Source organism: Zingiber officinale, chromosome 1B, assembly GCF_018446385.1.
Source record: "Zingiber officinale cultivar Zhangliang chromosome 1B, Zo_v1.1, whole genome shotgun sequence".
NCBI classification, from domain to species: Eukaryota; Viridiplantae; Streptophyta; class Magnoliopsida; order Zingiberales; family Zingiberaceae; genus Zingiber; species Zingiber officinale.
The window spans coordinates 37,409,059-37,436,864 of NC_055986.1; the positions used below are offsets into that span (position 1 = coordinate 37,409,059).

At 39.7% G+C, this 27,806-nt stretch overlaps 1 protein-coding gene across 1 annotated transcript; it reads left to right on the top strand.

Annotated features, from left to right (window-relative positions):
• The first annotated feature begins 3,275 nt into the window (after nt 1-3,275).
• On the top strand, nt 3,276-4,793 carry LOC122037902 (chloride conductance regulatory protein ICln-like). The gene is made up of 4 exons (XM_042597377.1): nt 3,276-3,442; nt 3,510-3,633; nt 4,104-4,218; nt 4,762-4,793. The coding sequence occupies exons 1-4, from the start codon at nt 3,276-3,278 to the stop codon at nt 4,791-4,793; spliced, it is 438 nt and encodes a 145-aa protein (XP_042453311.1).
• Nucleotides 4,794-27,806: the final 23,013 nt, after the last annotated feature.

The following is a 27,806-nucleotide window of genomic DNA, read 5'->3' on the forward strand; positions in this document are numbered from 1 at the left end:
GCGGTATTCTCAAATTTGAGGAGGTGATCTTCAGGGTTAGTTGATCCTGAGTATTCACCTATCGTCAGGGGTTAATAATATTTTGGCAGCTTATCTTCTAGCACCCCCTGAGAGAATGGGTGTCTAATATGCTCTGGAGAGCTACAAGTTGTTGGTGCAGGGAGTACCAGATGATCGAACTTGTGTTTTGATTATATCAAAGGGTCCAAAGTTAAGTTGTCTTGTGATCTAACAAGGTTGATTGAGCTTGCTGGAAAAGTCCTAAGTTGTCTTAAGTAAAAGTCCTAGTGGATTCTAGGCAGGTAGAAAATCCTAGGGGGTGGTAACCCTAGATCCTAGTAGGTGGTAACCCTAGGTGATGAAAAGTCCTAGTTGCGGTTAGGCAGGTGGAAAACCCTAGGGGACGGTAACCCTAGGTGATGAAAAGTCTTAGCTGCGATTAGGCAGGTGAAAAACCCTAAGGGGCGGTAACCCTATGTCCTAGGGGGTGGTAACCCTAGGTGAAAAGTCTTGGCGGGTCGAGCGCTTCAGGCAAAATCCTAGAGTCGGGGACTCTAAGTTGAAATCCTGGTTGCTGCGGATCAGGTAGAAGTCTGGACGGGTCGTGGACCGGACGTCCAGCATGAAGCCCAGAAGCCTCGAGCACTGAGCAAAAGTCCAGTCAGTCTGGAGGACTGGTCTGGCAACAGGTAACTTCTCCTGAGAGGAGTAGGTGAGAATGCGTTCCCTGAAGAGGGAACAGTAGGCGTCGGTTCGATTTAGAGTTTCGACGAAACTCAAAGTCAGAACCAGACAGTCAGAGGCTGTCAAATTTCATATTATATATATTATTTATTGCCTGGACTAACTTTATTTTATAGAAAATAAGGGGCTAGAAAAAGCTGGTCCGGGCACCTGGAGTCGGTCCGGGCGTCCGAAACCCAAAAATTATCTGTAAGCTGATATGTCGTCTGTTGGTTGGCTGAACCACATGGTCCAGGCACTCGGGGTGGTTTCAAGTGCTTGAAATAGCCTATAAAAGCAGTCTTCAACCAGGAGCTTAACAACAACATTCCAAACAAGTTCCGCTTCTTCGAGCTGCTCATAAAACGCCTCCTCGACGCTCGAAAGTTGCCCCGACGACAATTGTGCTAAGGATTCAAAACTCTAAGTCATCGGTATTGTTGTATTTCAAAGTTACTTGTACTTTAACTGTAAATCTTATTGTAACCTTCTATTAATTAGTGATTGCTCATCGAAAATACTTTCACGTGCAGGCATTGGAGTAGGAGTCATCATAGGCTCTGAACCAAGTAAATCTTGGTGTGCTTTCTCTTGTCTCTATCTTTTCATTATTTCGCTACATTTTTACTCGATTGTTTTAAAATAAACAAATTAACCATGAGCGTTATTTAACCCCCCCCTCTAGCGCAACGATCCTACACAAGTTACGGGGTATTTTTCTTTGTGTCCATCTCGAATAGGTGTCTCTCCAGAAGATTCTTGGTGTAATTTTTCTTGGCCCATTGGCGTGGTCCTTTTTCACATGTCACTAGGCGCGTCAAATTGTTTAAAATTGAAACTCATTAAAATTAAGACAAGTGTTGTAGCAACGAGTCTCAAGTCATATTTTCCAAGGATAACTAATGAATGTGTATGAATTCTATAATTGATTCAAATCGAATTATTACATCAACAAGGTCACTTAAGCTTTTCCATTTGATTCACATTGCCATTTGAATTCTTCTACAATAAAAAATAAGATCAAAGAAGGTTCATTCTCATCTAAACATGATTAAACTCCACCTCATCAAGTTAACGACTATTAAGCATAATTGATTCACATTCTTAAGCTACTAATTAACCAATCTCATACATGATCAACAACATTTCACTGAGGTAAACAATCATTAGCTCAAATTACACATCCGATTCATCACAACCACAACAACTCTAATGCATAGAACTAAAGGCTCTTCTAAATTCTTGAATTGTAACTAAGCAACCTTATTATAATCGGAACGTCTAATTCAAAACAGAAAAAAACTAGATTGCAACCCAATTAAGTGCTAACCAAGACTCAGATTGCAAAAGTTCACAAGATCAGGGTTTCATATGAGAAATTCAGAAATGAAATTACAGAGAAAAACAAAACTCAAACAAAAACTGAAATAGGAAATGCAAAACAAGGAATTAAGTGCAATCTATCTATCAGATCTTCAGATCTGAGCAAGTGTATAAGGAATCAAAAGTAAACTAATGAAAGAGCATTCCACAATCCAAATCTCGGAACAAAACTCTCCTCTCTGCTGTGAAACAAAGATGAATCAAGGAATGCCCATCAATCACTCACCGGTAAAGAACCAAGCTACCAGTTAGTGCAAGCTTTTGATCACAGCCTCAAGGAACGCCCATTAAGCTCACAGACTGACTGGCACTCTCATCGCACACTACAAGAAAAACCCTCATAGACATCGTTGGAACAACAACGGTTTTATACAAAAACCGATGTCTTTGAGTATTTTACACCGGTTTTTCCAAAAATCGGTGTCTATAAGCGCAGATTTTCGCTCATAGACATCGGTTTTTAAGCCGATGTCTATGAGCGTCTTTTTTCGTTAATAGACACCGATTTTAACAGCGATTTTTAAAACCCGGTGTCTATGATAAAATAAAATAATATAATTTTCCCACCAATACTTAGCCGAAATTTGCAACACTTCACTCTTCCCTCTAAACATAAACCTATATCACACCGTCCACCGTATACCGTCGCCTCATCTCCCTCTTCCCCTTCCTAGATCGACGCCCCTTCTTCTCCCGATCAGGATCAACACAGGACGTCCTTGCTTCTCCGTCCAACCACACCGCATCTCCTCCAACTCCTCCCTTTGGGTGAGAAGAGGCTGCCTGTGTGGCTTGGAGTCGTCGTCGGGTCGCTAGAAGTCGCCCTCCTCCACTCTTTCTCGATCCCATATCTGGTAACCTTGATTCCACATCTCCTTCTTCTGATTTGATCCCTCCATGTCGATCCTCGCGTGGCCAGGACTGATCAGAGCTCCTTGCTCGCTGATTTTGCTGCTCGCGGTAGGATTCGGTGCTGCCTCCAGGTGTGTTATCAACTAATCGGTCGACATGGTGAGGGGGAAGACACAGATGAGGAGGATAGAGAACCTGGCCAGCCGGCAGGTGACCTTTTCCAAGCATCGGAGAGGCCTTCTAAAGAAGGCCTTTGAGCTCTCTGTGCTATATTAAAAAGGGGCATTGTGTCCTGGGAACCCTAAGATACTCCCGCTATGGGTTTAGGGTTGTTGCACTTCGATGGTCGCGTCATCGACGATGATGGACGGCCCCTGCTGGAATCCGACGACGGCGAGGAGCTGATGCATGTTGAGCCTGGCATCGTCGTCGCCCTCGGTTCCCGACCCATGGAGTCACCTGGAACTCTCTATGTCACCTCAAGGTATCAGTGCCACGCTCACTCAGTTTCTTGCTTCTTGTCTTCTCTCAGATGTGAGTGGATCCTGCAGGAGAGTGATTTGGCTGAGCGACGCCGACAAAGGGAAAGGGTATGCGGTGGATTTCTTGTCGTTGTCCCTCCACACTGTGTCAAGGGACTTGGAGACCTACCCCTTTCCTTGCATCTATACTCAGGTATTTGATCCATGACTGAGTTTGGGGCGGTTCTACCTGAACTTCTATTGAATCCAAAGGATCAAAATTACAAAACGTAACTTTTTTTTCTTTTCTGTTTATCTTAAACATTAGAAAGCTTTCTGTGTTTTTTTGGAGAATTCATTGTGGTGCTCGATAATGCGTTATTTTCCCTCACTGATTGGTAAACTTGAACTTTTGTTGCCTCTAACTTGAATTTTCTAAGCATGAATTAAGGGGCTACTGGTAAGCTGTTTCTTGGATAGCTACATGTTGGTGCTTGAGGTTGCCTATTTGAGTTGGTGATTACTAGCTGAGAATGGTCCTTTATAGTAATAATGTCCTGAAGGATTTGAATTATTTGAGGGGCAAATTTGAGTTACACCATTGAGGATAGTCAGATTGGCTGATGGCTCCTGTGCTATTTTTTGCTTTATTGCTTATGCAGTGTTTGTTGGATTCTTCATCAGATCGAGATAGGCGACGAAGATGAAGAGTCTGAAAGCTCAGATTCAGAAAGTAATGATGATTTGGAATTGTCAAAAGTCACTGAAATGAGACTTCTTCCTTCAAATGCTGGAAAGTGTATCCTTGCTATCATGCATGCCTCATATTGTTTCCATTTGTGGCAAGTTCATTAATTGATGCATTTTCATGTATAAAGTAGGCATTGCTGAATCTTTTGTGGTCAACTTTCTATTTAATGCTATTATGAGTGTGTTTGTCAAAGTAGGAAAGAATCTGATGCAGCTGGCATTGCTTCATCATGGATTTTAGTTATGGCATAATAATACAATTATGAATGTCATCTTATCTTATTGTTCTGATTATCCTGCAAGTTCATTGCATCGATCTTTAACTCATTGATTGCATATTCTGGGACTGTGATTGTCTTCTTATCAAGTCCCATCTTTCACTAAGAGAAAAATCTCTATGCTTTTTATATGGTTGTTAAGTTCAGATCATCCGTGCATGTTGATTTTTTTTTTCTTTTCTTGATATTGAAAAAACCTTAGAACTTGGGTTTGGTCAATTGTTTCTTTCATATTCTGTATCTTGGTAATATAAAAATATTACATACTGGGTAATCATATGTTGTACAATGTTGATCTACAATGCTAGTAGCAGTTATGTTTGTGAATCATGTTGTTAGTGTGTAGAGTGTACCAAGCAGTGATTTAGCTCTCTTCCAGTTGATTTGCAACATCATGGTAATTAGTATATTCGATCCTTAAAACGTTTTACTGTGCTCAAGACCAAAGGAGGCAGTAAATTTTTGTACTTGCTAATGTTAATTTGAAGAAAATATTAATAGTAAGCCATTTGGAAATTATGAATGGAAAAACGTTAGAATCGTTTATAATGTATTTTTAGAAAATGAGAATATCATATACAATAAAACATTGGTATCATATACAATTAAACATTGGTCCTTGCGTATTCCCAGGATATGTTAATGCCGTAGACAACATTCCATAGCTTTCTACTGATATTTCCTTCTAACAACTCAAAAAAACGTTTTAACAGATTCTGTTGATTCAATTGTTCATGTTCCTTGAACAATGCTTGATGTATATTTATTTATCAAGTGATGAAGAAGCTTATGACTAGTCTGTTTCACTTTTTTTTTGTTTCCCAAGCAAAAGGTATGTTATTATTATTATTAAAGTCATAAACCGTGTTCTTTCTATCTGTTGTTCTTCATCAAGCAGGATGGACTGCAAGCACATTTATGAGAAGGAACCAGTAATCCACTACATAAGCACAAAGAAACCACATCCTCGATGCCCAGTTGCAGGTAAGTGCCCTATCTATTGCAGTTGATCTTTTGTTGTTGATCTTTTTGCTCATTACAACTACATCCTATCAGGTTGCCTAAAAATTCTCCAAGTTGGACGGGTTGTATGCGACGCCTTGCTTACAATAGAAATTGATGAAATGCGTTTGGCATCAGCTACAAACATAAAGTCAACAATGGTAGAAGATTTTTACAGAAGTTGACTGAAAATGGCAACACTGCTCCCTGCAACTATAAGCTTGATATAATTTTTCAAGGTGATTTAGCCCCTGTCGGTGATTTATCATCAGCCAATGCGATTTAGGCATCATAGTTAATTATCTTTTGATATTGTAAGAAGAATATTTGTGTAATTTGTGGATACGGACTTGATGTGTACAATATCTATTATCTTTTTATATTGTAAGAATAATATTTATGTGTTGGTTACATGGATATTGACTTGGTGTGTTTAGATACACCAATGTATAATAATATTAACTAAATTTTGTACTATTAAAATGTTGTATAATATCGATTTTTCACTATTTCGGAAATCAAATCGGCGTCGTTAAATCATATTGATATTACATCGGTTTTCCACCGCTGCCAAAACTGGTGTTATTAACATATAATATTACATCGATTTTACACCGTTGATGAAACAGTGTCGTTAAGTGATACTACACCGGTTAATAACCGATTCGAACACCGGTGTTGTTAAGTGATACTACACCAGTTTTAACCCGATGTCTAAAATGATAGACATTTTACATCGCCTTCATAGACATCGGTCGAAAATGTAATAGACACCGGTGGAAAATCGATGTCTATGAGGGTTTTTGTTGTAGTGGCATGAAGAACAGTAGTTGGAATCTGGAATTTGTGCCACTCGATTGATTGATCAAATCAACTCAAATGTCGTAGATGAAATGGAAGTTGGAATGGAATCAGAAGCTTCTGGGAACACCCTTCGAGCTCACAATCAACTGATGAATATCCAAATCGGAGAACACCCTCGATCTGGATTGCGGATCAGAAACTCAACTTGCGGACTGGGGAACGTCCTCTGCCGTTCTCTACAGCTCTCTGTCGTCGAACGATGAACGACGGCAGCTCAGTGATGGCTGACGATGAAGAAGATTCACTCACAGATCTGGAAGTGGAACGGGAGCATCAGCAGTGAAGATGATGAATAGTAGTGATGTCGCGAGGAAACCGAGCTCAACAAACACACTGTACCTTCTCAAGTCTTAAACCTCTCCCAATCTGATCCAACGGCTGAGAATGCTCTGATCTCATCTAACGGCTGGATGACTTCAGATCTGGATCAAAAGCTTCGGATTTTCATCAACGGCTGAGATCTGCTCTTCATTAGGGTGGATAACCTGGATCTCCAGTAGATGGCTTAGATTTGCTCCAATCGTGGATGAACGGTTCAAATCACTCTAAGTCTTGATCGTCTTGTTTAACCCTAGATTTGAGCCCAAATGTGGTCCAATCTGATCGGGTCCATGACCCTTTTGATGCCTACAAAATAATAATAAAAAATTAGCATCAAATACCATGATAATAAACTAATTTACAATTTAGTCCAAGATAAATGTAATGCATGAATTATGATGTCAATATAGGTTTCATCTATGAACAAGATCATTAAAAATATGCATTATGAATTAAAATAGTGTAGCAAAATCATGGTTATCAAATCCCCCACACTTAATCTTGGGCGTCCCATCCCGTTCAAGTCAAGAAAACTAAAAATCATCTCCACACAAATTCCCTAGCAATACCTAGAAGATGGTAAAAGGTAATTAACTAAGGTCATCTACAAGATCACCAAGAATTATGAATACAATCCAAACAATAATCAGTAAGTATAGTAGTTTCAATCCAATTGAAAAATTAAGCAAGTCGCAATCTCACAAGGTATTTACCTATTCTAGCTCTCACACTCAAACATGTATAAGTGGAGCTCACTCAATGCAACTCACAACATTTCACTACCATAAGCTTGCTTATTTTCTAATTCTCCACCACCATAAAACATAGCATACATGAATCAAAAGGATTTTATCATCAAGAATTTAAATGGAATCAAGAAGAACAATTAAAGTGGATGAAATAAACAAAAGAAAAGAATTTAATGAAGAAAATGAGAAGATGAGAGTATTGAAGAAATATACTTGATGAGTTGACCCATTTGATGTGAAAATAGATGAATACCATTTGTCGTTACCAATTCAAAAGATCAAGCTAACCTCTCCTTCAATTTGATGGCTATCTAAAAATCTTGATACATTGTCTCCCACTTGATGCTCTTTTGCTTTGCCACTTTTTTTTTTTTCTTTCTTCACTGTTTGTCCACTTCAATTCCATCACTTGGAAGCTTATGAAGAAGAGTTCCCTCCCCCACACTTAAATTATTGGCCGTCTCGGACAATGAAACACATCACAATTACTTGAAACACTTCTAGGCACATTTTGTATTTTCATTCTGCATTCATTCTTTATTTCTATTTTTTTTTTCTGTGATTGTTCTTCAGTTACAGATTTCTCACAATTGCAGCAAAAAAGTTCAAGATTTAAGAAGTTAAACAGCATAAATGCATATGTGTCTTAAAAGGTCGAACTATAATCACAAACACTCAAGTAAATCTTCACTTCAACTAACATTACAAGATCAGTAATCCTGCTTAGGAAGTTCAGAATTATAGCTCTCTTTAAATGTCCACAGCATTAAAGTTGATGATCCTGACACCACAATATTGAACCCCTGCTTAATTGCCATTACTGATAACCATGCATTAAAAATAACATGTAAATCAGTTTCAAATTGCAGACTCTGCTAGATTCGATTCTTGATTTATTTTCTGCAATTCCTGCCCAAGTGCCAAATTCTAATTCCCTTCAATCCATTGACAACATTCATTGAAATTTTAAACTCCATAAAACATCTTATTAAGTATTCAATAAATAACAACTGAAATTCAGCTCATTCAAGCTTAAAACACATTGAAATTCAGATTAGTACAACCCCACAAATCACATCTGTAATTCCTTCTTTGTGGAGATTCTAGCTTCAAGCTTAATACCATTTCATTCCTACATTTTGATCTCTCATGATCTCTGTAATTCACTTCTGTATCAAATCAGCAAGGGGTTAATGTACTTCACTAAATCACCCTTTAGCATTTTTTTTTCAACACAAATTTTAGAAATCTTGTCATTTCCATATTCCAATTCAGTAGTTTGTATCAGCATATGCAACTTCATTTCCAGCAAAACATGACCTGGATTCCATATCAATTCTTTGCATTCTTTTAAATTAGAAACTAAGCTTACAATAGGCATCCGGTCCGAGAAAATTGGCACACTAGTAAACTCCAACAACAACCTCAAACAATTCAATTTACAATTTGGGACTTCAAGAGAATTCTAGCTCAAGTCATGAAGGGCTCTGGAAATTAAATCACTCTCAAACTTGCATAGAGCCCATTAATGATGAGATTTCAGATTTCCCAACGGGTAGAGTGGCTAATGCAGTGAGAGAAATTTTATTTTTAAAATCCTTGTTTCTAAATCCTCAGGTTCCAGCATTTCAGAGAATTAACAATAGTAATTTGATTCTAGATTCCTAGGAGTTCAGGCTTCAAATCATAAGAGACTTGAAATGACTAATAATCAGAAGTTGCAAATTGAATTTGCCATGTGTACTTGGTTCTCAACTTGATACACTTCCTTTGTGCCACTATATTTTTCATAACTCACAATCTTTTGTAAGATGGTTGTTGCGGCTTCCAAATCCTTATCTTCTATAAAGTTTTTAAGATGGAGTCAATCTTATATCAGAAAAATCTAATCAGATTCCAATTGAATGAGTGGAAGGATTGATTCAAAATCTAATCAGGTTTCATTTAACCATCAAGAGTTCATTCCTGTTCAGATTAACAATAGTAATTTCTTTTCTTTCTTCCTTACTGTTTTGCTATCCATTAGCCATTGTACAATTCCCAAATGACCTCCCAAGGATTCCTTACTATTTCCAATTCTGGTTTCTGAAATGCACAAGATATTATTCTACAACTGTGCACTGTATGGAAAAACTAGGAAGCTGAATTCTTCTGGTATTGAATTATGAATTACTGATTTCCAGAATCCAGAATTCTAGCTGTCAAGTTTTTCTTTGCCAACAATTTCTATTGGAACTCCTATTAACTTAGTGAAAAGTACTACTTTTAGATAAGCTGAATCTTTAGAGCATAAACTGGAAATGAGAATTCTGAAACTGAACTCAGTAACTTGAGAATTTTAGAAAAGAGTTTCAATAGCAAAGAGTTGTTGATTTGGTGCAATTGTTAAAGAGTCTGCAATTTCTTTAAATCTGATACTTGAATCAGAATGCAGTTGCTGATTTCTAGAATTGACCAGCTACACTTCATTGGAATTCATTTGAATTTGAATACTTGAAACTAATCCTTCAATTGCTTTGTCCAGATTTATGAAATGTTGAAACTAAGAACAAGTTAATTGATTTCTTGCACTGCAGTGCAGCTAGACAATTCCAGGTTCTGCCTTTGATTTTTTTTTTTAACTTCTCACTTATTAGAAATCTACAGCCTTAGTATTTAGTTTTAGACTTAGAATTTCAATGTAACTTTAGCTCAATTCATTAGGAATTCAGTTTATCAAAGAATAACATTCAATATTAGGCTAATAAGAACTTAATTCAAAGTAGTTTCTACTAAGATGTTTCAATTGGCACATGGATTTGGCACTGCTGAGAAATCAGTAATTAAAGTTTTCAATAACAACAGATTTCAAATCCTTGGATTGAATTTCAGGAACCACTTCTGGAATTGCAGCAAACAAATTTAAAGATCTAAGGATTAAACTTCAACAATTGAACATGCTTATAATCAAATTAAAGTTATTCTCCGAAGAATGTTGGATCGAGAAGCACTAGAGGGGGGGAGGGTGAATAGCGCTCGTGGCTATTTCATTTCGAATATGTAAAACTAACGAGTTAAAGTAACAGAAATAATGAAAAGAACAAACGCTAACACAAGTTGGTTACTTGGTTCGGAGCCTGTGGCGACTCCTACTCCAAGGCTCGCGATCGTTGATCGCTTCCGGTGGGTAACAACTATAATATCGAAAGTTTGGAGCAATAAAAAATTTACAATTAAGTGTACTAAAAATAAATTATACCGACAACAAGATTAGCAAAATTAACGCTCCGGGTCGTCGGGGTGTTGCTACAGCACTTCTGGGCGTCTCTTGAGCAGTAGCATGTAAAAAGGTTGCTTTGGAATTGAATGATTAACTTGCTGCTTGAGAGCTTCTTTTATGCAGTGCTGGAGGCACCTCCAACATCATCCAAGGCGCCTCCAACAAGCCGAGTCAGTCACGTGAATCAGCGCTGAAAGATTCTTCTCTTATCCTACTTGAGGCGCCTCCATGGCCACTCCAAGGCGCCTCCAAGCCCTGGTCCAAGGCGCCTCAAGCTCCGTCTGAGGTGCCTCCAAGCCTGCTATGCAACTACCTTTATCCTTGCACCTGAGGCACCTCCAAGTTCCATGGAGGCGCCTCGAGCACTGTTCATCCGAGGCTTAAGGTTGCTTCTTTGTTTCTGCAAAATGTGTTAGTCCCAAACACATACCCTACAAAACAAAGTTAGTACATAATAGTTATAAATAAGATATTGACAGTCTCTGGACTGTCTAGTTCTGACTTCGGATTTCCCACCGAAAATCCTAGGTCGAACCGACGCCTATTGTTCCCTCTTCTAGGGAACGCGTCCTCACCTATTCCCCTCAAGAGAGATTACCTAATGCCAGTTCGGTCCTCCAGACCGACTGGACTTTTGCTCAGCGTCCGATGCTTCCGGTTTTCATGCTGGACATCCGGTCCACGACCCGTCCGGACTTCTACCCGGTTCGCGACACCAGGATTTCCACCTAGGGTTACCTCCCCCTAGGATTTTGCCCGAAACTCCGACCCGCTAAGACTTTCCGCCTAGGGTTACCACCACCTAGGATCTAGGGTTGCCACCCCCTAGGGTTTTCCACCTGCCTATCCGCAGCTGGGACTTTTGCCTAAGTACACTTAGGACTTTTCCTGCAAAGCTCATTCAACATATCAGAAAACAAAACACCTTAACTTTGAACCTTTTGACATAATCAAAACCTAGGTTCGATCGTCGGATGTTTCCCGCACCAACAATCTCCCTCTTTTTGATTATGACAGCATAGTTCAAAGTTAAGTAAAACATAATAGTAATTATGAAAACTTCTAATAGGAACATAAGTAAGCAAAATTTTAAATTAAGGTTATATATTTAAATATGTTTAAATTAACTTTGACTTTTCTCTCCCCCTTTGACATAAATCAAAAAAGAACCCAAGTAGAGAGAGGTTTGTTAAAAAATATTAACTAGGTTTAGTTTGAAGCTCCCCCTGAAGAGTAGCTAAAGTATTAACTTTGTTGAACCAAAAATGTTTAAAATTTTAACAACAAATGTTTTGAAACAAAAACTTTGCTAATTTGAAAGTGTTTTGAAAAGACTTAGTTCTTTTAACAAAAACTGAGCATCTTTAAATAATCGCTTTGAAAAATATTTAGCTAGATTTGAAAACTTTTTAGGGATTTTAAAATAATTTGTCAAATGATTTTTAAAGGAATTTTTAAAATAATTTTTAAAATAATTTTAAAATAAATTTTTAAATAAATTTTTCAAATAATTTTTAAAGGAATTTTTAAATAAAGTTTTCAAAGAGTTTTTAAAAGATTTTTAAAATAAATTTTTCAAATAATTTTTAAATAAATTTTTCAAAGAGTTTTTAAAATAAATTTTTAAATAAGTTTTAAAAGAGTTTTTAAAAGATTTTTAAAATGATTTTTAAAAGATGAATTTTGAAATTAAATAAATTTAATTTATTTGATTGAGTTAAATAAATTTGATTAATTAAGTTAAGATTGTTATTTATTTAAATTGAGTTAATTGAGTTAATTAAATTAAGTTTATTTAATTTTAAGTTGACTTAATCAAATTTATTAAAATTATTTTAGACTAAGTTCAACCTAGATCCATCTCACCCAATTCTAGGTTATCAATCAGGTAATCTTAAGTAATTTTGTGAGATGATTATCTTGAATTTAGATTATTTCTTAGGATTAATTTACATTTGAGTTAAACGTAACTAAAGTTTTTTCAACTAGTCAATTAAATACACATTTCTAAGATTGATTCCCAGGTCGTGGCGAGGCACTCGGCCTTCTTGGGTATGGGATCATTCACCACTTCCTAGACAGAGCCGCTCAAAGAAATTATATATTTAATTTTCTTTCTGAAACCCCTAGGTTTAACTGGACAAGTGTAATTTATGTCTACGTCCTTAAACTATCCTGAATCTAAACATGTATAAAAAAAAATTAAGCATCAAACAATTCTATCGATTGGTAAAGATGGTCTTTCTATTAGCTCCCCCTGCATCATAGCCTCGATATGGTCTATCAAGGTAGTAGATCTGATCCTTGGGGACCCATGCTTGGACTATGTTTCTATTTTTTATACTAACTAAGGATAGATATGCTTTGTATTTTCTTTTGGTTTTAAATCCAAGTCCGGATTTGTTGAAAACGGCTCGCTGTTTTCCAAGAATCAAATCAAGATTCTTGGAACCCAGGGTGAACCGTTCCAACGTGTTCTTGAGTTCTTTAATTTGAGTTTTCAAATTAGAATTTTCTTCCTCAAGTTGTTGGACTTGAGTTGAACTTCTAATTTGAACTGGCTCAGTTAAAGAACTCGAGTCAGTTACTTCCTTAAGGGTTACCTCCTTTTGGAGTGACTTAACCCAGATGTTGGATTTAGCCAACTTTTTTAACAAGTAAGGAACTAAATTCTTTAAATCATCTAATTGGGTTTCGGCGAGTAGAGAACTTACAGTGGGGTTCGGTCCTTCGGAAATGAATGCAGATCCGTGGCTTTGCTCGGACTCGGTTTCTGACTCGCTCTCGGTTTCAGACTCAAGCTCGGACTCAATTTCGACAATGTTGGCTTGCACTGGTAACATGACGAAGCTTGTCGGTTCTTCTTCGTCAGTCTCGGATTCGTCTGATGACTTGGACCAAGTTGCCTTCAATGCCTTCTTTCTTCGTTGCTTTTCGTTTGGGCAATCCGGCTTGTAATGCCCCTTCTGGTTACAGCCGTAGTAGGTGACTCTGGACTTGTCCTTCGTGTTCGTTTGAGTCGCCTTTTTTATTTCTGCAGATTTTTCGTACAAGCTTTAATAGTTTGGAAACAATCTCATCTTCATCCTCCGATTCGTCTTTGGACTCGGTTTTAGTTTTGTGCTTTGTTTTAGATTCCCGGGTTCTGTTTGTACATGCAACCAAAGCAATACCTTCCTCGACCGGGCAAGCATTAGTCTGCTCATGGAGTTCAAACTTTGTAAATAATTCATCTAATTTAATAGAGGAAAGATCCTTGGAAACCTTGTACGCATCTACCATAGATGCCCACAAGGTATTCCTCAGAAAGGCGTTTAAGGAGTACCTGATTATGTCTCTATTGTCTACCTTTTGTCCGATCGCATGAAGCCCATTAAGTAAGTCTTATATCCGGGCATGGAGTTGGCTAGCCGTCTCATTTTCCTGCATTTTAATATTATATAATTTATTGAAAATTAAGTCGCGCTTACTTACTTTAGCGTTGGAGGTGCCCTCATGTAGCTCGATTAGCTTTTCCCATAACTCTCTGGCGCTTGAGAAGGGTCCTACTCTGTTGAGTTCCTCCTTTGTCAGTCCACATTGTAGCATGCAGGTTGCTTTGACATCGGCTTCAACCTTTTTCTTTATGCTGGTGTTCCAGTTGATGCATGAAACTAATTCTCCGGTGTCGTCACGTGGAAGCTCGAGACCGGTTTGGATAATGATCCACATCTCGACTTGTGTCTTAAGGTGGGATTCCATCCGGTTCTTCCAATAGCCAAAATCATCTCCGGTGAAAAGTGGGGGTCGAACTGTGCTAAAGCCTTCATGAAGGGTCATTTAAAACTCGCACAAGAAAGACAAAAAAGAATGTCCCAGGACTTGATCCTAGATTAGTAGTGCGGTATAAAACAGGAAAAGCGAACTCGAGTGGTGTTGCACCAACTTCGAGCAAAAATCGATTCAAAAAAAATAGACCGGAATATAGCAATTAAATTAATTCCAATTGACTCCGAAAAATTAAAAAGACCACGAAAAGTTTGCTTGACTGGTGGTTGCATCAAATCGAAGCGACCTCACTCTGATACCAATTGTTGGATCGAGAAGCGCTAGAGGGGGGGTGAATAGCGCTCGTGGCTATTTCATTTCAAATTTGTAAAACTATTGAGTTAAAGCAGCGGAAATAATGAAAAGAACAAACGCTAACATAAGTTGGTTACTTGGTTTAGAGCTTGTGGCGACTCCTACTCCAAGGCCCGCGATCGTTGATCACTTCCGGTGGACAACAACTATAATATCGAAAGTTTGGTACAATAAAGAATTTACAATTAAGTGTACTAAAAATAAATTATACCGATAACAAGATTAGCAAAATTAACGCTCCGGGTTGTCGGGGTGTTGCTACAGCACTTCTGGGCGTCTCTTGAGCAATAGGATGTAGAAAGGTTGCTTTGGAATCGAATGATTAACTTGCTGCTCGAGAGCTTCTTTTATGTAGTGCTAGAGGCGCCTCCAACACCATCCAAGGCGCCTCCAACAAGCCGAGTCAGCCACGTGGATCAGCGCTGAAAGCTTCTTCTCTTATCCTACTTGAGGCGCCTCCATGGCCACTCCAAGGCGCCTCCAAGCCCTGGTCCAAGGCACCTCAAGCTCTGTCTGAGGTGCCTCCAAGCCTACTGCGCAGCTACCTTCAGCCTTGCACTTAAGGCGCCTCCAAGTTCCATGGAGGCGCCTCGGGCACTGTTCATCCAAGGCTTAAGGTTGCTTCTTTGTTTCTGCAAAATATGTTAGTCTCAAACACATACCCTGTAAAACAAAGTTAGCACATAATAGTTATAAATAAGATATTGACAGTCTCCGGACTGTTCGGTTCTGACTTCGGATTTCCCACCGGAAACCCTAGGTTGAACCAACTCCTATTGTTCCTTCTTCCAGGGAACGCGTCCTCACCTACTCCCCTCAAGAGAGATTACCTGATGTCAGTTCGGTCCTCTAGATCGACTAGACTTTTGCTCAGTGTCTGATGCTTCCGGTCTTCATGCTAGACGTCCGGTCCACGACCCATCCAGACTTCTACCTGGTTCGCGACACCAGGATTTCCACCTAGGGTTACCTCCCCCTAGGATTTTTCCCGAAGTTCCGACCCACTAAGACTTTCCGCCTAGGATTACCACCACCTAGGACCTAGGGTTGACGCCCCCTAGAGTTTTCCACCTACCTAACCGTAGTTGGGACTTTTGCCTAAGTACACTTAGGACTTTTCCTGCAAAACTCATTCAACATATCAGAAAATAAAACACCTTAACTTTGAACCCTTTGACATAATCAAAACTTAGGTTCAATCGTCGGATGCTTCCCACACCAACAAATAATTCACACAATTGCAGCAACAAATATTCAAGACTTTAGTTAGCAGCAATTTCCTGAATTTCTGCTTCTACAGGTAACATCAGCCTTTGTTTGCTATCAATGATCACTGCTATGCTTCTCCTTCTCTTGATGCTACTTTTGAATCTTTGATACATTAATCTTAGTTTCAAGGTGCTGGAATTTAGTTGAGTCGCTGAAAGGTAGCATATAAATTTAGCACACATAAACAAATTCTGCTCTTCTCTATTTATGCAGTTTCTCTTTTCCAGGAAGCAATTTATTTGAATGTTAATTTCGAATCTAAGCTTCTCCAATTCAAAATTTCAAAAACCCTCCTTCTAGCACCAAGAAATCAAATTCAGACTTCAAAAGTAACACTGATTTCTGAACAACTAAGGTTGCTTTTGGCAACCAGCTTTAATAAGAATTGATACATAAACTTAGACAATTGTTTCTGAATCTGGAAATACAGCAATACAACAACTTACAACCCTCAACAAGTTCATCATTCACTTTTTATTGTCAACCAAATGTTGAACATTTTGATGTTGCCCTTTAAGGAAAAATTGTAATATCAGATGATACTACAATTTGACACACCCGCAACCCTGATACAACGCTTGTATCTGATCTTCAAGTGCAAAATTTTCAGCTTCATTCTCATCTCTGCAGGATTTAGCACATCAACATTTTCTTCCAACATATGTCTCATAGAGTTTTGAATGTATCAACATAGTATCAAGTCTCAAAATTCCAAAGCAATTGTAGCTTGCTCTTGACATGATAAAACTCAAAAAATGGATACATTTAGCATTCAATCTTAAGAGCACTTCATTTATCACAGTATTTTCAACATTTTCTTCTCTAGAACAGTAGTACCCCAACCTTAGAATCTTTAACATTTAACTCCATTGCATCCTTCCAAATCTCCATCCTTGGCTTGAATTTGAATCCCGACCATTACAATTGAATCTAAACCTTCAAAAATACTACACACCTCCCCCACACTTAATCCTTTGTCCATCTTGGCAATCTAACTCATCAAGAATTCAACCAAACTCTCAATAAAAGAATGACAAGCAAAGATAATTAAGAATTAAAACACTAGATAAGAATGCTTAAAGAAAAGTGTGAGGAAAGAAATTAGAAATTATGACGGAACAAGAATGATAAATATCCTTTATCTCCATTCACACAAATGCTATTGTGACCTTGAAAATAAACTAAGCAAGTTCTAGAGTTTCATTTGTTGTGAGTACATGCCACACAAAAATAAAAATAGCGATTAGGCTAAAAGTGATCCTCTCTAGGTAATTTTCATTCAAACAAGCTCAATTGATCAAAGTGGAATCCACCACCAAACTAACTAATTTCATGTAAGTAAAACATCCAATCATGTCTAATGACCTAAAATTGATGATCAAATTTTAAAAAAAAAATTACCATCTTAAAAATATTACTTGAACAATTCCATGGAGAGTTTTATTAAAAATGACATGCTATATACCAAACAAAATGCAAAGTATGGAAGTAAAATGCAAATGTAAAATATGAAACTAAAGAAAGACGCACACAAAGAATTTATCAAAGCAAAGCATGAATTAAAATGCAAAAGAAAGCGAAATTAGAACCAACTCCCCTTTAATTCCCAGTGGTTGAAGAAGATTAAGAAGAAGAATCCATGTCGAAAGTGGAGTAATTGTTGTTCCAATCAAATCCGTTTTATTCATCATTTTTCTTTTCAAAATTCTTTCCAGAGGTCGAAGGCGGTTCAGTTCAAGCATCTACTCCGGAAACTTATATTCTCCTACAACATCAATAAAAGACAATCTCTCCCACTCACATATGGGATGAGAAAAGAATAGGAGAATATTAATCTTGATAGAAAATGTATCAAACAATGAATCACATCTAATAAAATCAATGAATGGTACCTTTATAAAATTTTCTGATAAATCACAAGAAATACTCACCTTGTCATGTTGAAAGGTACCTGGAGTGGTGATTGTTACCTCCTTTTCATCAAGTAATGGTTCAGACTCTGGTTCTAGTGAATGTTCCACTTCATGTAGCGATTCTTGGGTTCTTGCCTCCATAGCACAAGTTCCTACACTTACATCCTATATTCTTGGTGATTCTTGAGGTAATGCTTCCAGTAAGCATTCCCCTACACTTAAATCATCTTCTACATCTGTATCTGCATAATTCACATAATCTAAAGTAACAATATTAGTAGAATCAGAAATTTGAACAACTACATCCTCATCACAAATAATACTAGAAAAATTTTGCGAAGAAATGGGAGTAGGGTCAGGCCTGACAAAATCTCTACTTTCCATCTCCCCACTGGAGCTTTGTGTTTGCAACTGATTGATGGATGATACAATTTGGTCTAACTGACTCTATATATTCTGTATCCTTGAGAATTGTTGCTCTTGATGCTCTCTCATTTGTTGCATAATCTCCTCGATTTTCCATGTTGACTCTTCACTTTGAGGATCGTTCTATTGAAAAGAATGTGGCATAAAAGATGTTGAAACCTCTTGAAACCCATATGAATTCGGGTAGGCTGGATATGACTCAATAAATTATCCTTGTGCACTTTCATACCTGAAACATGTTGGACCCCGTGGTTATTTTGATGTGATCAACTAAGTTTAGGTTAGGTCCTGTTTGTCTGATCCCTGTGTCTAAGTGTGCAGGAGCTTAGGAGCGCAGGAAGTCGAGCGAAAGACGCAGCTAGCGAGAAAGATGGCACAAGAAGGGAGCCGACGAGCTTGGTGCGTCCGAAGGACGAGAGAGCTGCAGAAAAGTACACCAGTGGACGTGAAGAATGTGCGCGGCCTTCGAGGGGCGTAAAGCCGGGATGGAAGACTGCTCGAGGAGAAGGCCGGGAATTGGGTTCGGGTGAGCCCTATTCCGGTTGGCCGAAATCACCCAAGCAAACCGAACCAGAGCAAGTCAACCGGAAGTTGACTTGACAAGTGTTCGGTCGACCGAACGTCATGATCGGTCGACCGAACCCCTATCAACAGAAGGCAGTCGTTGGTGACACATCAGCAGACACGTCAGCAACCAGATGTTGGTTAATCGGTCGATCGGACCCTCTGATCGGTCGACCGAACCAGAGATAAACCCAAGACTCAGTCAAGCATTCTGATTGGGCCAGCTCAGGGAAAGATCGTTGGCTGATTGGTCGACCAAACAATGGGATCGGTCAACCGAACGCAGGCTCGATCCACACAGACTGCATCTGGACGGAAGGCTGGCCAAGTACGTAGGTTCGGTAGACCGAACATGGGGATCGGTCGTCCGATCCCTCTTGAGTCAAAACCTGATCCTGAAGATCAGGTGATCTGATAAGCTCTGGAACCCCTATATAAAGGGGTCTCGAACAGCAACGAAAGACAACTCTGTACTTTCATTTCTTAGCAACTTCTGTGCTTTCCAATTGTGTAAAAGGCTTCTCCGCCTTCAGAGAAAGAGAATCTACTAGCGCGCCTATTCAACCGCCTTGGATTAACAACCCTCTTGGTTGTAACCAAGTCAAAATCGCTGAGTCATCTCTTTTGTTGTCTGTTATTTATTTTATTATTCCTGTTGCTTTATCTCAGAGTTGAAAGTTTGAGGAGAGTATACTTTTTGTGTTACAGACAATTCACCCCTCTCTTACCGGTCCCACTGCACCAACAAGTGGTATCAGAGCCCAACAGCCTCGGAAGGACTAACCGTCATCCGAAGCACAAAGATTAGGACAATGGCCAGCGCGAACATTCATCCCCCGAAGTTCGACGGAGATTTCTCTACATGGAAGCGAAAAATGGAGGTATTTTTTAAAACTAAATTTGATATACTCTTAATAATGAAATATGGATATGAAGCGCCAAAAGACAAAGAAGAGTACAACTAGACGAAGAAGAAGTAGGCCGATTTCGTGGCCAACAGAAAGGCTGAGTTCCACCTGCTCAACGTTCTGCCGCCTCAGGAGGTAAGTCGGATCGGAAGCTACGACTCTGCGAAAGACCTCTGGGAAAAATTCCTAGAGCTTCACGAAGGTACCTCCGAAGTGAAGCTTGCAAAGCGTGACATCCTTCGGACACAACTAACAAACCTCCGAATGAACAATGGCGAGAAGGTAGCGCAACTCCAAGCAAGGATTAAGGAGTTAATAACTCAACTAAGCAACCTTGGAGAAGAAGTAACGAACCGAGACTCGATCCAGTACGCGCTCAACATCTTCCCCAGAACTCCAGAATGGGCGTCTTTAGTAGATGCATACTATATCTCTAAGGACTTCGAGGTAAGTACTTTAGAAAATTTGTTTTCTACTTTTGAACTTCATGAATCTCGAGTTGCAAAGTCCAATGGCATAGAGGAGATTAGTTAGAACATTGCCTTAAAAGCAAGAATAAATGGTTCTGACTCCGAAGCCTCGATCGACGAATCCGAAGCGGCTCTATTGGTAAGACGTTTCAATAAATTTTTTAATACTAATAAATTTAAATCACAGTCGAGGAAGCATCAACGTAACAAAAGGATGATCTGATACTACAACTGCAACGAGGAAGGGCACATCAAGGATGACTGCCCCAAACTGAAGAAAAAAAATAAGGAGAAGCCTCAAAAACCGACGTCCTCTACACGCAAGAGCCTGAAGGCTACATGGGATGATTCTTCATCCTCCGAATCAGACGTCGAAGAATTCTCGGGGTTAACGCTAATGGCTAACCATCAGCTGGAAGAAGAGTCAAGCTCAGAAAGGAGCATAGATGAAGGGGGAGGAACATCAGAAGAAGAAAGCTGCGATGAAGGGGGAGCTAGGGATATATAGGTAAGTGAGGTACGTAATCTAACTCACAAGCAGTCCTTTAAGTTTATTAAATCTCTTTCTAAAGATTTACTTAAATTAGAAAATGAGAACGCAGATTTAAGTAAATTGTTAGATAATTTAAAATCAGAAAATGATCATTTGAAAATGCAAATTGAAAAGTTGAACTCTGCTGCATGTTTAAATGTTTTTCAAAAATCTAAATTAAGAATTTTTGGTAAATTAAACTGGTATATTAAAAAGCATCAAGGTCAACTTAGGAAAATTCCTAAAACTTATGTACCCCCCAGATTTTTGATTAATCCTGTAAGAAGGAACCTCTATTGGGTTCTAAAATCAGTGCTAAATTAAAATTGTTATAAATTAAGGCTGTCAGAAAAGAGATTAAATGTTTAGAATTTCTTTATAAAGCTTTGTCTAAGGAAGTAGTTGTTGCTCCAATAACCAAGAAGGTCTAGTGCCTCGCCACGACCTGGAAGCCGAAATAAACTGTTTAATTAACTTTCTGATAAAAGCATTAAAATTAGAATTATATAATGCTTTGAAAAGTTTTTAAATATTTCCTTGAAAATTCTTCAAAAATATTTTTCATAAAATTCTAACTTAGAATTTTGTTAAAAATGTCGGAATAGGAAATCTTTTAAAAAAAAATTTTGGAAAATCATTTTTTTTACTTAGAAAAAAAATTTTTCCCCCGTTTTTGCTGTGATCAAAGGGGAGACTTAAGTAACAAGTTTAGGGGGAGTTAGGAAAATTAAAAAAAATTTTAAAAAGAAAAAAATTTGTGCTTAAAATGTTAGTTTCATAATTTTCTTAAAGTTACTATTTGTTTGTTTTTACCCTAACCTAAATTTGGGTTGATGCACATCAAAAAGGGGAGATTGTTGGACCCCGTGGTTGTTTTGATGTGATCAACCAAATTTAGGTTAGGTCCTGTTTGTCCGATCCCTGTGTCTAAGTGTGCAGGAGTTTAGGAGCGCAGAAAATCGAGCGGAAGACACAGCTAGCGAGAAGGATGGCACGGGAAGGGAGCTGACAAGCTCAGTACGTCCGAAGGACGAAAGAGCTGCGGAAGAGTACACCGATGTGCGTGAAGAATGTGCGCGGCATTCGAGGAGCATAAAGCCGGTATGAAAGACTGCTCGAGGAGAAGGCCGGGAATTGGGTTCGGGTGAGCCCTATTCCGGTTGGCCGAAATCACCCAAGCAAACCAAACCATAGCAAGTCAACCGGAAGTTGACTTGACAAGTGTTCGGTCGACCGAACGCCATGATCGGTCGACCGAACCCCTATCAATAGAAGGCAGCCGTTGGTGACACATCAGCAGGCACATCAGCAACCAGCTGTTGGCTGATCGGTCGACCGGACCCTCTGATCGGTCGACCGGACCCTCTGATCGGTCGACCGAATCGAAGATAAACCCAAGACTCAGTCAAGCATTCTGATCGGGCCAGCTCAGGGAAAGACCGTTGGCTGATCGGTCGACCGAACAATGGGATCGGTCGACCGAACGCAGGCTCGATCCACACAGACTGCATCTGGATGGAAGTCTGGCCAAGTACGTAGGTTCGGTCGACCAAACCTGGGGATCGGTCGTCCGATCCCTCTCGAGACAAAACCTGATCCCGAAGATCAGGTGATCTGATAAGCTCTGGAACTCCTATATAAAGGGGCCTCGAACAGCAACGAAAGACAACTCTGTACTTTCATTTCTTAGCAACTTCTCTGCTTTCCAATTGTATAAAAGGCTTCTCCGCCTTCAGAGAAGGAGACTCTGTTGGGATCGTTCGTACTCGGCTAGAGAGGGGGGTGTGAATAGCCGCCCCAAATTCTCGCGTTCTTCCTACAGTTAGGGTTAGTCGCAGCGGAAATACAAGGAAGAAACTAAGGAGAAGAAAAACAAACCGATGTAACGAGGTTCGGAGATGAACTCCTACTCCTCGGCGTGTCCGTAAGGTGGACGAAGCCTACCAATCCGTCGGTGGATGAGTCCCCGGAGAACCGGCTAAATATGAGCTCCTTATGGGTGGAGAAACCTCGCCACAACTACTTCTTGCAACAGCAAGATAAGGAGTACAAATACAAGAGAAACAAGAAGTAAATACACAGCAAATGTAAACAACCCTTGCCTTCTTGTCGACTGTTGAAGAAGCAACAGCTTCTCAGACGCCAACCACAGCAGCAGCTCCGAAGGAAGAAGCTCACGCGAAGCTTGCGAAGAAGAGCTCAACAAAGCTCAAGCACCGAGCAGCAGCTCTGTAGCGAAGAGAAGAGGAAGAAGCATACGCACGGAAGATGCCCTCGTCCTTTATACCTGCGAAGAAGAAAGAAACTAGCCGCTGCGTTGCAGCGTTAGAACTGATCGATGCGTGGACCGATCAGGCGCCGATCGGTCCCCGCATCGACCGACGTAGACATTCGTACTACGATCGATGCGTGGACCGATCAAAGCAGAGATCGGTCCACGCATCGATCCCTTCCTTCCTTCGCGATGCTGCTCGATCGGTCCACGCATCGATCAGATGGCCCGATCGGTACCGATCAGTCGCCTCTTTTTCTTGATCGGTCACCGATCGATCAAGAATCGAACAGAGCTATCCGATCGGTCACCGGACGATCAGAGAAAACAAGGTATCACTGGATCGGTCTGGTGACCGATCCAGAGCTTGGTTTTTGCCCAAACCAAGTCCCAAGACTTCCAAACCAATATCCGGTCAACCTTGACCTATTGGTACTTCATCCCTAGCATCTGGTCACTCCCTTGACCTGCTAGAACTCCCTGCCAAGTGTCCGGTCAATCCCTTTGACCTACTTGGACTTTCCTCAACACCAGATGTCCGATCATCCCTGATCCATCTGGATTTTCCCTTGCCTGGATTCACTCACCAGGACTTTCCACACCGCCTAACATCCCAGTTAGGACTTTCTCATTGCCTAACATCCCAGTTAGGACTTTTCCACTGCCTGGCTTTACTCACCAGGACTTCCCAACTGCCTAACATCCCAGTTAGGACTTTCTCACTGCCCGGCTTCACTCACCAGGATTTTTCCCGTGCCAAGCTCCCTGCTTGGACTTTTCCAGTGCCAAGTCTCCATACTTGGACTTTTCCAATGCCAAGCTCCCTGCTTGGACTTTTCGCGTGCCAAGCTCCCTGCTTGGACTTTTCCAGTGCCAAGTCTCCATACTTGGACTTTTCCAATGCCAAGCTCCCTGCTTGGACTTTTCGCGTGCCAAGCTCCCTGCTTGGACTTTTCCCGAATCAGGTCAACCAGGTCAACCTTGACCTAAGGTTGCACCTACAATCTCCCGAACACCTATTCTTGTCAAACATCAAGAATACAACTCTCTCCTCGTCAAACATCGTTAAACATCAAAACACAACTCGAGTCAGGTCAACCAAGTCAACCTTGACCTAAGGTTGCACTAACAATCTCCCCCTTTTTGATGTTTGACAAAATCCAAAATCAAGTTAGGTTAACCCGATAACCTAACTTAGGTTTTCCAACCATCTTCCAATGTCCAATGTTCTTTTCTTGAACATTCTCCGGACATTCTCCCCTTAGGTTAACCCGATAACCTAACTTGGGTTCTCCAATAATTCTCCCCCTTTTTGACACACATCAAAAAGTATTCCAATGTTCTTCCTCGAACATTCCTTGACATTCTTCCCCTAGCTTAGGTTAACCCGATAACCTAACTTGGGTTCTCCAATAATTCTCCAATGAACGCTCTCCCCTTTTTGACACACATCAAAAAGAAAAGGAGGGTATCAAGGTCAAGAGTTTCTTCCTAATGAAAGTCCCATACCTTTCATTGAAACTCTTAATTTCCCCTTGATACTAAACTCAACAACCAACTTAGTGATAATCCCATATCACTAATCCTCAAGGAGTAAAACTCCCCCTAAAAGTCAACTCCCCCTCGACCATTGCACCAACAATGTCTTGGAGAGTTTCAAACCTTTAGAAATCCCCAAAACCCAACTTCCAGCTGAAATTTCAGACCAACAGCTGAAAAATCAGAAATTCGGCACGCCCTGATCGGTCCCCAGACCGATCAGAAGCCCCCTGGATCGGTCCCCAGACCGATCCACGCTTCACCGATCGCACTGGATCGTCACTGATCGGTCACCAGACCGATCAGGCCTTCCCTGGATCGGTCCGGTGACCGATCCAGCCTCTGAAATCAGAGATTTCTGATTTTCTCCCCGGAAGAAGTTCAGAAACTCATAGAAAATTACAGAAAATTCCAAAAATTACGAAACTTTGAGGATACATTCCTCATGTCATACACTATCAAGGAAAAATAGTTTTCTATGAAAATAGTTTCCATTTTTCAATCTTGATACAAAGTTCAAAAACTTTGAAATAGTTCAAGTTTAAGTCATCTTTGTATCATCTTGCTCAATGAAGAATGCTATCACTAGGAAAGCTTCATCAAGGTTTTTCAAATCAATTTTAAAATGTTTTAAAACCATTTGAATTTAGGACCATAATCTTAGGGCTAGATGTACATGACTTGTACACAAGCTTTCCCTATGATCCTTAATTTCTTGAATTAGGGTCATCTAGGTACAATGACTATGCACCTTGATCCTAACTCATGATCCTAATATCTCACACACATCTAAGGTGCATCAAACCACATTCAAGTTAATTTGATGTGAGATATGGGTTAAGGTCAACTTAGGCTAAGGTCTCATGCATTTTCTAAACACAAATTTGATCTCAATATCAAGATGTGTTCTTCATCCTTAAATCAATTCAATTGATTATTAATGCAAGAGATGATGACATGGCATAAATGATATCATAAATGGAAAACATGTGTCAATGTCATGATGTCATGGCATAAAGTATGAAAACTTAAATAGAGCATGACATATAAACTAGCCTAAGCACTATCATGACATTTCAAATGATGATAAAACTAAACATGATGTCATGACATGTCATATGGCAAACAACCATGGTAAGTTAACACAAATAAAATACCTAGATTACCTATCTAAGTATCCTTAATCACTTAGTTAACTTAAATTCTAATCCTAGATTGCCCAAAGTGCTCCAAGAAAATGTCAAAACCCAAATTGGCATTTCTTGATCTCTTGTTTGATTTATACCATTTTAAAAATTTTACAAGAGTAGCACTTCTAAATTAAGGCCTGGATTGCCTTGATTACCTAAGAGAATATCAAAAATCCCAATTTGATATTTCTCTAGGTTTTCCACATTGTGTCAATTTAAAGTAAGATTAATATATTCTCACTTTGGCACACTTTACTCTTCCAAGGAGTGAATGATAAAGATTATTCCATTTCATTTTCAAAGGTTCCCAAAAACCTTGAAAATACTCCTTGAGTGTCAATTTCCTCAAAGTTGGGTTAACTACCCTTCTTATTGGAGTTGACACTCTCTAACCCATCTATGGGGTAGAGAAAATGCTCCTAGGAACCCAATACCTACTTGAGCTCATTGGGTTCACTAAAAATTCACTAGGGATGACTTCCCTAGCAACCCTCCTAATGACCCTCTTAGGCTTTAAAGCCTTGGTCATTTGGGACTCATCAAGATCAACTCTAGGGGTGACTCCCCTTGTGACCTTGGTGATGGTCTTCCTAGCCCTAGATTTTGTTCCATAATCGAATGGAACATTATGATAAGTGGGCTTGACCACTTGGGACTTAGGTTTGTGACCCAAACCTTTCTTGTCCTTGGGCTTTGAGATTTGACCCTTAGACCCTAGAGTTGACTTCTCTAAATTCTTTAGGGCCTTTTCTAGAGTGTTAAGTCTTGACCTTAAGACTTGATTTTCTTTCTCTAAAACCTCAAGTTTTAATTTATCATTCTTTCTTGAGGTGTTCCTAGGCATATGTCTAGTTGTCTTGGGGTTTCTACCTAGGTTCTCCTTAGCCTTAGATGAGTTAATCCTAGGGTTGGCCTTCCTAGTATTGTTCTTATCTAAGCTAAGATGTTTAGCACCTAAGCACACATGTTGATTTCTATGATTATCATGCTTATCATTCTTGACAATTGCAATAAGACTACTAGCATGTATCTTATTAGAAGTGCAAGAATGAACCTTAGAGGATACCTTAGGGTTTGCCTTCGCTCCCCCTTTACACGTGCTTGGTCTTTTGTCCTTGTGAGATTGCCTCCCCCTTGGACATTGACTCCTATAGTGTCCCCGTTGCTTGCATTGGAAGCACACCACGTGCTCCTTGCCCTTGCGTTTTGGGACTCCGACTTCCTTGATCTTTGGCGCCGGTGGTCTTCTTGTTTTCTTTGGACATTTACTCTTGTAATGTCCAAATTCCCTACACTCAAAACACATTATATGCAATTTACTTGAACTTAAAGTGTTTGAGTTACCTAGGGTTGAGGATGGATGGATGCTCTCTTCTTCATCCCTCCCGGAGGTAGAAGCTTCTTCTTCGTGCTCCGATCTTGAAGAAGAACTCTCCTCCTCTTCTTCCTTGGATGTTAAGTAGCCCTCAACTCCCAATTCGCTTCCTCCATGATGTGAGCTACTTGACTCACTAGGCTCCTTTTCATGGAGTTTTGCCAAATTGTTCCATAATTCCTTGGCGTTGTTGTACCTATCTATCTTGCACAAAACATTATTAGGTAAAGCAAATTCAATAATTTTTGTTACCTCGTCATTGATTTCGGATTGTCGGATTTGCTCTTTCGTCCACTCCTTCTTCTTGATAGGTTTTCCTTCCTCATCCATCGGAGAGGAAAACCCTTCTTGTACACAAAACCAATTTAACATATTAGTCCTAAGAAAATACATCATCCTTACCTTCCAATATGTGAAGTTGTCGTGAGACTCGTAGAAGGGTTGAATCGTGACATCTTCTCCATAGAGATCCATCTCTAGCCTGTGCTCCCCCGGGTGTTGATCCGTCGAAGAGCGGCCTCGCTCTGATACCACTTGTTGGGATCTTAGACTGGCTAGAGAGGGGTGTGAATAGCCCCAAATTC